This window comes from Leptopilina heterotoma, unplaced genomic scaffold (assembly GCF_015476425.1).
Source record: "Leptopilina heterotoma isolate Lh14 unplaced genomic scaffold, ASM1547642v1 Lhet_350, whole genome shotgun sequence".
NCBI classification, from domain to species: domain Eukaryota; kingdom Metazoa; phylum Arthropoda; class Insecta; order Hymenoptera; family Figitidae; genus Leptopilina; species Leptopilina heterotoma.
The window spans coordinates 620,994-637,421 of NW_025111032.1; the positions used below are offsets into that span (position 1 = coordinate 620,994).

The 16,428-nt window shown below is 21.6% G+C and overlaps 1 protein-coding gene across 3 annotated transcripts in view; it reads left to right on the top strand.

The window, feature by feature from the left end:
• The window catches only part of LOC122505215 (fat-like cadherin-related tumor suppressor homolog), a 535,247-nt gene that overhangs the window by 480,666 nt on the left and 38,153 nt on the right, over positions 1-16,428 (top strand). For all 3 annotated transcript variants that reach the window (XM_043616706.1, XM_043616703.1, XM_043616704.1), the window contains exon 6: positions 2,648-2,709. In XM_043616706.1, coding sequence (XP_043472641.1) covers positions 2,648-2,709 — 62 coding nt within the window. The remainder of the gene's footprint in view (positions 1-2,647; positions 2,710-16,428) is intronic.

The window sequence follows — 16,428 nt, forward strand, 5'->3', positions numbered from 1 at the left end:
TCAAAAATAACAAAATTTTTCACAGAAATTCAATTTTTTAAAAACATTTTAATAAACTTTTTCGAAATAATTCAATTATTTTCATAAATAATAAAATTCTTCTCAGGAATTAAATTATTTTTGAAAATTTAAATAAAATTCTTAGTAACTATTCAATTATTTTCATAAATAATAAAATTCATTGCAGGATTTCAATTACTTTTTTCATACAATTTTTACAAGAATTGCTTAAAAAATGTAATTATTCTTAAAAACATTTAATTTTAATTCCTCGAAAAAATCAATTATTAAAATAAATGTTTTTTTCAATTCTTTGGAAAAATTCAATTATTTACAAAAATTTAAAAATTTTTCACAGAAATTAAAATTATTTTCAAATATTTTAATAAAATTGTTCGAAAGAAGTTAATTATTTTAAATACAATTTTAATTAAATTTTTTTGGAATAATTCAATTATTCTTTTATATTTTAATAAAATTCTTTCCAAGAATTCAATTATTTACATAAATAATTTTTTTGAAAAAAATCAATTATTAAAGATAAATAAAAAATTCTTCCGGAAAATTCAAATATTTTGAGGCATTTTAATAAAATTCTTTGCAAAATTCAATTATTTTCATAAATAACAATATTCATCACAAGAATTCAATTATTTTTAAAAGTAATAAATTTCTTCTTGGAAATTCAATTATTTAACAAAATTCTAATGAAATCTTTCTCAAGAATTCAATTATTTTCATAAATAAATAAAATTTTTCTCAGAAATTCAATTATTTTTAAAAATTTTAATAAAGTTTTTAGCAACTATTCAATTATTTTCATAAATAATTCTTCAAAAGAATTCAATTATTAAAAATAAATAACAAGATTATTCCCGAAAATTCAATTATTTTAAGGCCTTTTAATAAAATTCTTTGCAAAATTCAATTATTTTCATAAATAACAATATTCATCATAAAAATTCAATTATTTTTAAAAAGTAATAAATTTTTTTTTTGAAATTCAATTATTTCATAAAAATTCTAATAAAATCGTTCGCAAGAATTCAATTATTTTCCTAAATAATAAAATTCTTCTCAGGAATTCAATTCTTTTTGAAAATTTTAATTATTCAATTTTTCCTTAAATAATAACATTCATGTCAGGATTTCAATTATTTTCAGTACAATTTTACAGAAATTGCTAAGAAAAAATTTAATTATTCTGCAAAATTTTATTTCGATTCCACGAAAAATTAATTATTAAAAAAAAATTTTTTTTTAAATTCGTTGAAAGTATTCAATTATTTTCAAAAATATTAGAATTTTTCACAGGAATTGAATTATTTTCAAATATTTTAATGAAATTGATCGAAAGATATCAATTATTTTAAATACAATTTTAATTAAAGTTTTTTGAATTATTTAAATAATTCAATTATTCTTTTAGATTTTAATAAAATTCTTCCCATGAATTCAATTATTTAGATAAATAATTCTATTCGAAAGAATTTAATTATTAAAAATAAATAACAAAATTATTAGCGCAAATTCAATTATTTTGAGACATTTTAATCAAATTCTTTCCAAAATTCAATTATTTTCATAAATAACAATATTCATCACAAGAATTCAATTATTTTTAAAAGTAATAAATTTCTTCTTTGAAATTCAATTATTTAAAAAAATTCTAATAAAATAGCGAGAATTTAATTATTTTCATAAATAATAAAATGCTCTTTAGGAATTCAATTATTTTCAAAAAAAATTTAATAAAATCCCACACAGACATTCAATTATTTTCAAAAATTTTAGTAGAATTCTTTGTAAAATTTAATTACTTTTGAAAACTTTTCGCAATTCAATGATTTTAAATATCTACTATTTTCATAAAATTTTCAAACAAAATTCAATTATTTAAAAAATTTTTTGTAAAAATCTTCGTAAGAATTCAATTCTTTTCATGAATAATAAAAATTCTTAGGAATTCAATTATTTAAATTAGAATTCGCATAAAATTAATCGAAATAAATGAATTATTTAAAGTTTTATAAAATTCTTCGCAAGAGTTGAATTATTTTTATAAATATTTAAATTCTTTCACGAAAAATAAAAATTCGTTGCAGGAATTCAATTTATTAACAGGATAAGAAGGAAGTAAATATTTTTGATAAAAATTAGGAAAAAGTCAGGAAAATAAAATATAGAATGAGATTTTTGTCAGTTTTCTTGGGTCTAAAACGAGTTTTTTTGGTCGTTAAATTTAATTTTTCGATAGCCACTTTTTTTACCAATTTTTGTAGTTTCAAAGCTACTTTTTGCTACTTTTTTAAAATTAATCATGGAATGCGAAGTCTGTGAAAGTTGTGAATAGAAATAAAACAAAGTTTCATTTTTTTAAAATTGTAAAAGAACTACTTCTTTTACAATTTTAAAAAAATGAAACTTAACTCAACTTTTAAAAAAAATGAAATGAAATGAAACTTAAAAAAATGAAAAAATATGAAAAATGAAAAAAAAATGAAAAATGAAACTTAACTTAACTTAACTTTTCAGACAGTGTTTATTGAAAAACTGTTGTCTCGATGACGTGACGGAACATTAATGTTTAGAAAACTATCAGTTTTTTGTGTGGCACTAAAGAAATTATTGTTTTTTTCTTTTACAGGTGTCATTACCACCACTGGGAGAAAATTGGATCGTGAAAATCAGGCGGAACATGTACTGGAGGTAAGTTTTAAAATTTTTCACATCATAGGTACTCTATAGGCTTTTATTGAAAGAAACGATCGCAACAATACACTCAACGCTGTTAATAAACTTAATATAGCCGCACTACTGTTTTTGATGATGAAAAAATATTAACTCCTTTAAAGTCTCCGATGAGTATTGGAATTTTATACTCAAGTGTCATACCCATGATAGAGTGTTATATGGCAACGGTTATTATACCGGAAGTCATTTACGGAAGAATGCCTTTAGCCATCGAATTGGAGCGCTCTCGGAGGTCGTTAAAGCTAACCTAAATATCTAAAAGGTCGCGCTGACGGTGCTGTTGATGTCGATAGGACATCCTTCCTTAGAAGCAGTATCTTACCTGCACCTCCTTCTTCTTCTTCTGACTATTCTATATCGACACTTCGTTTCTCGCTTTAGCCCATCCTCTCAATATTGTCAGACTGGAAACGAGGTGGAAAATCGCATCCAACCCCGAGATTGAAAAGTAAAATGAGGCACAGGGTTCCCTTCTTTGTGAATTGAAGAAGCCGGAGAGTGAGAGGGTTCGAGTAAAGAATGGATGAGAGTGAAGATAGGTAGGATGGGGTTTTGGAGTATCGTTCACTATTCTCAAGACTCTTGGGAGTGCATTTCCGTATCGAGACTAACGGAAACGCGTTTAAAAACTCACCTTAAACTTTTTTTTTCACGATAAGAAAAAAAAAGTGTTAGATAGATATTTAAAGTCAGTGAATTTTCAGTATTTCCGTTTCACTTCTTCTTCTTCTTCTTCTTCTTCTTCTCAATCACCCAAGTGTTACACATTGAAAAAAAAACTCGAATCTTATAAATTATATTTTCTTCTATAATGAAATCTCTCAATACACTTAGTAAATATGATTTAATAAACCTTTAACCAAACTCTTTCTTCGAAGAACTTGGGAGTTAATTTTTGTTCGAGACAAAAAAAAATCCCCCGCATCAACTGAAGAAACGATCACTCTTTATGCTTGGATGTGCACTTTCAAGTTCCATGTTACAAAAATCATGGAAGCGTGTATGTATATACAGTCAAAAGTAAATGGAAACTTGGAAAAATTGTCTGAAGGATTCTTCTGTTTCATCGGATCGCATTGTATCAATCAAATATCTGTTCAATGGTCTCCCATATAGTACTCACTTTCTTTACGAGCCTGTAGGAAAAATTTTCGAATCACTAAATCCAAAAATAGAAAACCTCTACTGTAATATTGAGAACCGCTTTTTGATTCTCCAATGATGTATGATATGAGGTTTTTAAATCTTTTTGTAAAAAGAAAGTTCTCGTATCGTAAATATAAAAACTCAAAGGCGCAAAAATAATATAAATGGAAAATAGAGAATATTTTTCGAATATTATAATTTTTGAATGAAAAGGAAAATTTATAATATAAGAGTTATTCTTTTGGAAAGAACAACAATTTTAAGGAGATTTTGTGCAAAAATAATTCCATTAAATTTATAAGAAATATAATTTCCACTTTTGCGAAAAGTCATTTTTACGAATCGTTATTTTGTTCCAAAATGTCATTTTCTCGAATTGTCATGTTTACGAATTGTCACTTCTGTGAATCAACATTTTTACGAATTGTCACTTTTCCGAAAAGTCATTTTTTTGAATTGTCATTTTTGCGAATCGACATTATTACGAATTTACGAAAATAAAAAAAAAAAAATTTATTTATTTTTTATTTTTTATTTTTTTTTACGAAAAGTCATTTTTACGAATTCAGGGTTGCCACAGGTGAGGGAAATCACATAAAAATTTCAATTATTTTCAAAAATTTTTAATAAAATTCTTTGCAAAATTTCAATTATTGTCAAAAGATGTTTACCAATTCAATAATTTTCAATATCTGCTAGTTTAAGAAAATTTTTTCAAAAGAATTCAATTATTTAAAAAAAAAATGTTGTGATAAAATTCTAAGCAAACATTATAAATTATTTTCATAAATAATAAGTATTTCACAGGAATTCAACTATTTACAAATTTCTTTATAAATTTCTTCGCAATAATTCAATTGTTTTCATAAATAATAAAATTTTTTTAAAAGAATTCAATTATTTTCATTGAATTTAAATAAAACTCATCATAGAATTTCAATTATTTTTTAAACATTTCTAATTGAATTCCTCGAAAAATAATAATTCTTCTTGAAAATTTTATTAAAATTCCTCAAAAAAAATTCAATTTTGATGATAAAAAATTCTTTATGATAATTCAATTTCGAGAAATATTCATTTATTCAATAAATTATTTATTTTTGTTGCTAAATAATTGAATTCTCGTAGAATTTTCCAATAAAAAATTAAAAATTGATTTAAAATTGAATTTTAGATAAAAATTTTAGATAATAAAAACATTTTATGGGATTTAGCTTCATTATTTTTGTGCTATTGGAAAATACTTTTCTTATTTAATAGTCTCGACTCTTTGGTAAAAAATCTAAAATTATCAAAAATTCGAAAAAATTCAAAAAACCGAATTTCTTAAAATTCAACATTTTTTCCTCTCTTTTATGGGATTTAGCTTCATTATTTTTGTGCTCTTGGAAAATACTTTACTTATAAAGTAGCCTCGATTCTTTGGTAAAAAATCTAAAATTATCTAAAATTATCAAAATTTCAAAAATCCGAATTTCTTAAAATTCAACATTTTTTCCTCTCTTTTATGGGATTTAGCTTCATTATTTTTGTGCTTTTGGAAAATACTTTACTTATTAAATTGTCTCGACTCTTTGGTAAAAAATCTAAAATTATCAAAAATTCGAAAAAATTCAAAAAACCGAATTTCTTAAAATTCAACATTTTTTCCTCTCTTTTATGGGATTTAGCTTCATTATTTTTGTGCTCTTGGAAAATACTTTACTTATTAAATAGTCTCGACTCTTTAGTAAAAAATCTAAAATTATCTAAAATTATCAAAATTTCAAAAATCCGAATTTCTTAAAATTCAACATTTTTTCCTCTCTTTTATGGAATTTAGCTTCATTATTTTTGTGCTCTTGGAAAATACTTTACTTATTTAATTGTCTCGACTCCTTGGTAAAAAATCCAAAATTATCGAAAATTATCAAAAATTAAAAAAAACCGAATTTCTTAAAATTCAACATTTTCTTTCCTCTTTTATGGGATTTAGCTTCATTATTTTTGTGCTCTTGGAAAATACTTTACTTATTTAATAGTCTCGACTCCTTGGTAAAAAATCCAAAATTATCGAAAATTATCAAAAATTCAAAAAAAACCGAATTTCTTAAAATTCAACATTTTCTTTCGTCTTTTATGGGATTTAGCTTCATTATTTTGTGCTCTTGGAAAATACTTTACTTATTAAATAGTCTCGACTCTTTGGTAAAAAATCTAAAATTCGAAAAAATTCAAAAAACCGAATTTCTTAAAATTCAACATTTTTTCCTCTCTTTTATGGGATTTAGCTTCATTATTTTTGTGCTCTTGGAAAATACTTTACTTATAAAGTAGCCTCGACTCTTTGGTAAAAAATCTAAAATTATCAAAAATTCGAAAAAATTCAAAAAACCGAATTTCTTAAAATTCAACATTTTTTCCTCTCTTTTATGGGATTTAGCTTTATTATTTTTGTGCTCTTGGAAAATACTTTACTTATTAAATAGTCTCGACTCTTTGGTAAAAAATATAAAATTATCAAAAATTCGAAAAAATTCAAAAATTCGAATTTCTTAAAATTCAACATTTTTTCCTCTCTTTTATGGGATTTAGCTTCATTATTTTTGTGCTCTTGAAAAATACTTTACTTATTTAATAGTCTCGACTTTTTGGTAAAAAATCCAAAATTATCGAAAATTATCAAAAATTCAAAAAACCGAATTTCTTAAAATTCAACATTTTTTCCTCTCTTTTATGGGATTTAGCTTCATTATTTTTGTGCTCTTGGAAAATACTTTACTTATTAAATAGTCTCGACTCTTTAGTAAAAAATCTAAAATTATCTAAAATTATCAAAATTTCAAAAATCCGAATTTCTTAAAATTCAACATTTTTTGCTCTCTTTTATGGAATTTAGCTTCATTATTTTTGTGCTCTTGGAAAATACTTTACTTATTTAATTGTCTCGACTCCTTGGTAAAAAATCCAAAATTATCGAAAATTATCAAAAATTAAAAAAAACCGAATTTCTTAAAATTCAACATTTTCTTTCCTCTTTTATGGGATTTAGCTTCATTATTTTTGTGCTCTTGGAAAATACTTTACTTATTTAATAGTCTCGACTCCTTGGTAAAAAATCCAAAATTATCGAAAATTATCAAAAATTCAAAAAAACCGAATTTCTTAAAATTCAACATTTTCTTTCCTCTTTTATGGGATTTAGCTTCATTATTTTTGTGCTCTTGGAAAATACTTTACTTATTAAATAGTCTCGACTCTTTGGTAAAAAATCTAAAATTCGAAAAAATTCAAAAAACCGAATTTCTTAAAATTCAACATTTTTTCCTCTCTTTTATGGGATTTAGCTTCATTATTTTTGTGCTCTTGGAAAATACTTTACTTATAAAGTAGCCTCGACTCTTTGGTAAAAAATCTAAAATTATCAAAAATTCGAAAAAATTCAAAAAACCGAATTTCTTAAAATTCAACATTTTTTCCTCTCTTTTATGGGATTTAGCTTTATTATTTTTGTGCTCTTGGAAAATACTTTACTTATTAAATAGTCTCGACTCTTTGGTAAAAAATATAAAATTATCAAAAATTCGAAAAAATTCAAAAATTCGAATTTCTTAAAATTCAACATTTTTTCCTCTCTTTTATGGGATTTAGCTTCATTATTTTTGTGCTCTTGAAAAATACTTTACTTATTTAATAGTCTCGACTTTTTGGTAAAAAATCCAAAATTATCGAAAATTATCAAAAATTCAAAAAACCGAATTTCTTAAAATTCAACATTTTTTCCTCTCTTTTATGGGATTTAGCTTTATTATTATTTGAATTTCTATTCAAGAGAAAAAATGGAAAACTGAAAAATTTAGAAACTTTTAAAAATTTCAGGCATGATTTTCATGATTTCCAGATTCTGTAGGAACCGTGCTTTTGTCTGACTTTCTTCTAAATTGAATTCTTTCGAAGAATTTTATTACATTTTATTTAAATAATTGAATTCTTTTGAGAACTTTTATTAAAATAGTAAATTTTGAAAATTTTTGAATTTCAACAAAGAATTTCATTGTTTGTGAAATGTAATTGAATTATTGCAAGAAATTTTTGAAGATAATTTCATTTTTCGAGAAATTTACTTAAAATTGTATTAAAAATAAAGTAATTGAAATCCTGTGAAGAATTTTATTATTTATGAAAATAATTGAATTCTTGCAACGAATTGTATTATAATCTTTTAATTATAATATAATAAATATATTTATTTTAAGTATCTTAATTAACAAAAACTTTTAATAACAAAAACGTGTGTTATTTATTCATGAGAAACAAATTTATGAAAAGTTTTATCATCGTTGCTGCTTAATTGCAAAATAATAGATGCACATACACGTACATTGTATGAACGAAATGAATAAAAATAATTAAATTGAAACAGGTATAGGGTACAGGGTATAGGGTATAGGGGGGCAAAACATTATATCGAAGCAAATGTTTTATTAATGTCGAGTCCATTTAAAGAATATTAACTTTACACGAGTCGATAGAGTGCGAGAATATTTTATTTCAAGTCCATTAAGTTCACGGAATAAAACAGTAGATTTCTTTCTAATTAAACAAAAAATAGAAAACAAAAATTATAAAATATAAATTCTATAAATTAATATTCTATAAACTCCAAACAAAGTAAAAGCAAATATATATCTATGTTTATAAAGCATAAAAAAAATTGTACATTTCGTTTTGATAAATTATCAAATAAAACAAATTGTCTGCTATTAAATATAAAATTGAAAAATTGAACTAGAAGACGTGTGCTAATGTATAAAATTAATTAATTAGATTTAAAAAAAAATTAACTAACTTTTTTTCGAATTTCCATTGTCAATATAGAGTAAAGGAACACTCGCCTTTGGTATGAGAGAATATCTGCAGCAAACTCTGAACTTTTAAAAGAATTTCCCACTTTTTTACAGAATGTGAAAAAAAAATTTTTTTTTTCCAAGTTAATTGCGAAAAAGATTAAAAAAGATTTAATCATAATTTACATTTTATGTCATGTACATCATTTTCACCGTAGGAGAAAATTGGACTATAAACTTGATACTTGTCTTTAACTTCATCATCATTTTTCTCCACAACTATTACACACACACATTTCTGTGCTGTAAAAAAAGCATTACTTAAATTTTCAATATAGCCACGACTATCATTTTTATTATATGAAAATAAAAATAAGATTTATTTAAATAAAATTTCAAAAAATGTGCATCAGAAAAGAAATTTAAATAATAAATTTTGTTTTTACACTTTTTAATAATTGCTTTGTGCTTTGTGCTTTTTGTTTTTAATTTTTTGATATCTATAAATTAAGGTCTTAAAGTTGTATTGATATACGATACGAGATAGAGTTAGAGTTCTATGTGTGTATATATATATACATCGAAGTGTTCATTATTCATAGGACGCTTGAAACTTACTTATAAGTCGAGTATTGGATTCTGGAGAATTCTCCTGAATAATTAACACGGAACATGTAAACTGTAACAATCTAAATTTTAATTAAGCCTTGAAAATACATTTTCCTAGAATGATTCTATCAATTTCATCTGCGGTGGCAATGTCATGTCAAATGTAATAACATGCTTTACTTATTGACACAGAAATATGCAAATTTAATAATCACTATTCTGAATTCCACAAATTTGTCGCGAAATTGCACAGTTTAACGGTTTAACTTACATTATTTGTAGATTTAGATTAAATTTTTTATTCTTTAATAGAGTTTAGTAAAAATAATACTTTTTTATTATTTTTTTTTATTTTTTTTTTTTTAAACACAAAAAATAATACTTTTTATAACTTATACTTTTTTATTTTTATACTTTTTTTTTATAAAAAATATTATTACATTTAGTTAGTTACTGGCAACAATTCGCGCGCGGTTGGCTTCTCACTCACTTTTTTTAAAAATAAAATTAGCAATTTTAAAAATAATAGAACGTAAAAATTTTTAATTCAAATTTTTTTTTGTAAAAATAAATTATTTAATGTTGTGTATGTTAAATAAATAAATAAAATGTTAAAATAATTTTACTTAAATATTTCAAAATTAATACTTCAAAACTTCAATTTGAAATTTTATAAAGTTTCAATCTTGAATGAATTTAATTAGAAATTTTAATGAACTTAGATTTTTGAAAAATTTTAATAATTTAAAATCATCTATAAAATTAGTTAAATTTGTCAATATAGGTATAATTAATTAATTATTAAAAATAATGGATTTATAAAAAAATTTTAGTTAAAAACACTAAAAAAAAATTGAATTTTGCAGAAGTTACAAATTGCAGAAATTCAATTTATTATTTTCGAAAGTAATAAAATTCTTATTACAAAATTCAATTAAATGTTTAAAATTTACAAAAAAAAAATCTCGACAAAATCCCAAATTATTATATCTTTATAAATAAAAAAATTCTTCTTCAAAATTCAATTATTTTCAAATATTTTAATAACTTAGAATGTTTTCAGGACCTTAACTTATTTGACAAATATTTTAATAAAATTCTTGTCAAAATTTCAATTATTTTCAAAAATTTTAATAAAATTCTTGTCAAAATTTCAATTATTTTCAAAAATTTTAATAAAATTCTTGTCAAAATTTCAATTATTTTCAAAAATTTTAATAAAATTCTTGTCAAAATTTCAATTATTTTCAAAAATCTTCCTCATTTCAATGATTTTTAATATCTTCTATTTAAAAAAAAATTACCCAAAAGAATTCAATTATTTAAAAAAAATTCTAATAAAATTCTCTGCAAACATTTAATTATTTTCATAAATAATAAAAATTTCACAGGAATTGAAATATTTTACAAATTTTGTATAAGTTTCTTTGTAATAACTTCAATTATTTTCTGAAATAATAAAACTCATCGCAGAATTTCAATTATTTTTAAAACAATTTAAATCGAATTCCTCGAAAAATGTAGATTATTCTAAAAAACAAATTCATTCAAATTCGTCGAAAAAATTCAATTATTTAAAAATTTGTAAATAAAATTCTTTATTTTGAGAAAAATTCAATTATTCAAAAAAATTAGTTTTATATTTAAATAATTGAATTTTCGTGGAATTATCTAAAAAAAATTGATTTAAAAATGAATTTCAGTTAAAATTTATGATTATAATTGAATATTAAAAGCATTATAGAGAATAATTGAATTCTTACAACAAATTTATATAACATTTTTTAAATAATTGAAATCCTGTGAAGAATATTATTATTTATGAAAATAATTGAAATCCTTTGAAGAATATTATTATTTATGAAAATAATTGAATTGTTGCAACGAATTTATATTACATTTTATTTAAATAATTGAATTCTTGTAACGAATTTTTTTTCCTTTTTTTTAAATAATTGAATTCTTGCAATGAATTTTATTACATTTTTTTTTAAATAATTGAAATCCTGTGAAGAATATTATTATTTATGAAAATAATTGAAATCCTTTGAAGAATATTATTATTTATGAAAATAATTGAATTGTTGCAACGAATTTATATTACATTTTATTTAAATAATTGAATTCTTGTAACGAATTTTTTTTCCTTTTTTTTAAATAATTGAATTCTTGCAATGAATTTTATTACATTTTTTTTAAATAATTGAAATCCTGTGAAGAATATTATTATTTATGAAAATAATTGAATTCTCGCAACGTATTTTACATTTTATTTAAATAATTGAAATCCTGTGAAGAATATTATAACTTATGAAAATAATTGAATTCCTGCAATGAATTTTCATTAAATTTTTTTCAAATAATTGAAATCATGTAAAGAATTTTATTATTTATGAAAATAATTGAATTCTTGCATTAAATTTTATTACATTTCTTTTTTAAACTAAATTCTTTTGGGTCAGAACAACTCAACTATGTGTTAAAAAAATTTCATTGATTTTCTAAAATGTTAAAACTTTTATAAAAATCTGTAGTTCACAACAAAACAAACAAACACTTTTAACCGTTTTTTGAAATTAAATTTTTTTTTTTTTTTTGCATTAACAAAATATTACAACTTTTTAAAAAAATTTTAATAACTCATAAGCCGTTTACAATAGATTAATGAAACTTACACTGATTACACAAAATTGTTCACTCTTTTAAATGAAAATATTTACAAGATTGTATATAAATTTAAAAATTCCATATTTTTAATAAACAATTTTATAAATTCATAATTGTTAAGAAGTTACAATATTGTTATTTAACAATATTCTCGTAATTATAAAATAATCATTTTAACACTTGATCCTCTTTAATTATTTTATAAAACATGAAGAAATCGATCACTCCGAGTCGATGACTCGGAGTTATCGTTTTCTTTATGCTTTATAACAATATTTTTAAAGTTGATTAATTTCAAAAAGGATTTGAATTTGAATGTTTTGAAGAATTTTAATTCCTACGGAAAAATAATAATAATTAAATATTTAAAAAAAGAAATTATTGTTTTCGAAAAAATAAATTTTTTAAATAAATTTTTTAATCTTATACTCAGCATTGTGATGGTCTAATAAAATGAATATTAAAATCCGCAAGGGTGTTTTAGAAATAGTAGGATAAAAAATACATGCGCGCAAAATCCACTTTGAAAAGTTGACTCTCATTCATAAAATATTTCTTATTCTTATTCATAACATATTTTAGCCTATAAAGACGACGTTGACGACCAACTGGTATCAGTCACGTTGTTCTAATATATGTAAACAGCGAGGAACATTGCAGCTTCCCTGAGCCATAAAATATGAACGAGAACTTAGCCGCTGGCTAAGCAGAATTTTTAACATCTTTTTATTAATCGTCGTCTATTTCTCTCTTTCTCTGTTTTGCATATTTCTTTTTCACTTTTTCAAAAAAAAAAAAAAATCTTTTTTTGCTTTAATCATTCAAAACATTTTTTTTTTAAATCATTTCAATGTTCTTTACTAAAAGAAAAAAAGAATCAGAGATTTATATTCAATTTTTGAATAGAACGAAAATGGTGAATTAACGATTTTTTCGTACTTTCTATAATTTTTGTTCTTCATTTAAATTATTTACAGTTTTCGTCATCATTAAAAAAAAAAAAAAAAAAAAAAAATTTCTTACCATAAACAAACTTGACTGAAAACTATTTTCCAAATATTGATTGTGCGAGAGCTTCTTTTAAATTATATTAGATCTAAAAAAGTTTTCTCTCCTTAAGCTCTTGAAACTTTATGAGAGCTCTATATTTTGTAAAGGCTTTTGTTTGGCAAAAAAAAATAAGAATAAAAAAAAATAAAGGAAGGAAAGAAAAAAAAAGGAGAAATTCTTCTTTCAAGGGTCTTTCATTGCGCACCAAATGATTCTTAAGCAAATTGCAAAAGTTACAAGCTGTGAGATTTTCTCGAGTTGCACACCGAAACTTTTTGAAAAATAGAAGCTCTCTAGAGGGATTTAATTACCTCCCTGATAAATGCTGAGAGATCTCTTTTATACTCTTGCGCTTAAATAAATTCTGATCACATTCTCAATTCGTAACATTAAATTAGCAATTGTAGAAATACCTTAATCTTGAATTAATATTTTAAACTTCTCTAATTTTCAATATTAAAAAAAAAATTCTCTATTTTCTATATAAAAAAGAAATTCTCTAATTTTCAATATAAAATAAATTCTTCACAGAAATTCAATAATTTTTAGGAATTTTCATAAAATTCTTTACAAAATTCAAATATTTTCATAAGTTACAATATTCATCACAAGAATTCAATTATTTTCAAAAGTAATGAAAGTCTTTGGAGAAATTCAATTATTTTTTAAAAATTTTCACAAATATCTCGTCAAGAATTCAATTATCTTTACAAATAGCAAAATTTTTCGCACAAAAATTCAATTATTTTCAAAAATTTATAAAAATTTTTGCAAAAGTTCAATTACTTTCAAAAGTTTTTTGCAATTCAATAATTTTCAATATTTACTATTTTCATAAAAATTTATCAACAGATTTAATTATAGAAAAAATTTGTTTATACAATTCTACGAAAAAATTCAATTATTTTCATAAATAATATAATACAATTTTAAATAAATTCCTTGAAAATGGCAATTATTCTTAAAAATTTTATTAAAACTTTGAGGAAAGAATTGAATTTTAAGAAACATTCAATTATTCAAATAAAACAATAAAATTCGTTGCAATAATTGAAATATTTTCATAAATAACATTTAATTCGTCGCAGAAAATCAATTATTTTCAAAAATTTTCAAGTAATTTTGCAGAAGAATTCAATTAGCTTGATAAACAACAAAATCGCATAAATTCTCATAAAATCAATTATTCGAAGGAATTTTGATAAAATTATTTTCCAAAATTCAATTATTTTGATAAATATCAAAAATTCAATCAAAAATTCAATTCTTTTGAAAAGTAATTAAATAATTCGCAGAAATTAAATTGTTTTCAAAATTTTTTTAAAAATCTTCTCAGAAATTCAATTATTTTAAAAAAAATTTAATAAAATTCTTCTCAGAAATTCAATTATTTTTAAAAATTTTGATAAAATTTAATGCAAAAATTCAATTACTTTAATAAATAATTAAATTTTTTACAGAAATTCAATTCTATTGAAAAGTTTCAATAAAATTTGTTTCAAAAATTCAATTATTTTCATAAATAATAAAAGTTTTAAAGGAATTCAATTTTTTAAATATTTTTTATCAAAATATTCTTAAGAATTCAATTATTTTTACAAATTATAAAAATCTCAGAAATTCAATTAGTTTTAAAAATTTTATTATAATTCCTCTTAGAAATTCAATTATTTTTAAAAATTTTAATAAAATTCTATGTGAAAATTCAATTATTTTCATAATTCTTCCCATAAAATAAATTATTCTAAGGAATTTTAATAAATTTCTTTTTCAAAATTCAATCATTTTGATAAATATCAAAATTCATCACAAGAATTCAATTCTAGTAATTAAAATACTTTGCAAAAATTAAATTATTTTCAAAATTTTTTTTAAATTCTCGTCAAGAATTAAATTATCTTTATAAATAGACAGGGAAATTCTTCTCAAGAATTAAATTATTGTCAAAATTTTTTTAAAAATTCTGCTCAAGAAGTCAATTATTTTTAAAAATAATTAATAAAATTCTTCTCATGAATTCAATTATTTTCAAAAATTATTATTCAAATTCTTCTCTGGAATTAAATTATTTTTCAAAAATTTAATAAAATTCTTCAAAATAATGTTTTCAATTATTTTCAAAAATTGTTATAATATTCTTTAATATAATAAATTTCATTAAAATTTTAATTAAATTCCTTAAAAGAAATTAAATATTTTCAAAAGTTGTTAATACAATTCTTCGTAAAAATTAAATTTTAAGAAACATTCAATATTATTTATTTTTGTAATCCATTTCTTTATGTTTTATAATAATATTCTTATGAGTTGTTTAACTTGAAAAGGTTTGAATTTGAAATTTTTGAACATCTTAATTCCAATGAAAAAGAAATGATTAAATATTTATTTTAAATAAAACTATTGATGCTTTCGAATAACTTTACTGTTAAAGAAATTTGTAAATAAATTTAGTAGAACATTTTTTTGAGTATCTAATAATTTTTAAATTTTATTATTATAACAAATAAATAATAATTATAATTAATTATATTTATTATATTTAAAAATATATTTAATATATATATATATTTTTTTTATTTATTTATATTTTTATATTTATTTATTTATTTATTTTTTATTTTATTTTTTATATTTTTATTATTTTATTTTTATTATATTTTTTTTTTATTTATTTTTTTTTTTTTTTATTTAAATTTTATATTTTTATATTTATTTTTATTTTTATATTTTACTATTATTATTATTATTATTATTATTATTATTATTATTATTATTATTATATTATTATTTTTTATTATTTTTTTTATTTTATTTTTTTTCAATATTATTTCACTGTCAATATATTTTTAAATTTAATCTATAGAAAGATTTTCTAATTGAAAATATTCTCGAATTTTACCCGAGTGCATATTCATGTCGCGCGCGCTCTCTCTCTCTCTCTCTCTCTCTCTCTCTCTCTCTCTCTCTCTCTCTCTCTCTCTCTCTCTACTATTTTACATTTTATTATATTAGATCGAAATAGATTTTTACTTTGTGTTGGAAATTTTTTTTTTCAAAACCAACTCAAGTTATTTGAATCTTAAATTCCTTGTCACAAGGGACATTGAGGCAATATACTTTTTTTCGGGAAAAAAAACTTAGTTACAAAGTATATATATATATATACGCCAAAAGAGGTGAATGTGTGTGTGTGTGTGAATATTGCGGAACTGTTAGACGTTCCATCCTTTAGGAAAACCCGAGTTTGCCAACCCTAATTTAGTGCAGATGTTACCCGAAAAATGGGGACACGCCAAAGTTCGTGAAGTGTCCTCAAGAGACGTAGAATTAACGGCTCTTCATCGAATGGCGAACTCAACGGAAATTACCTTTTCGT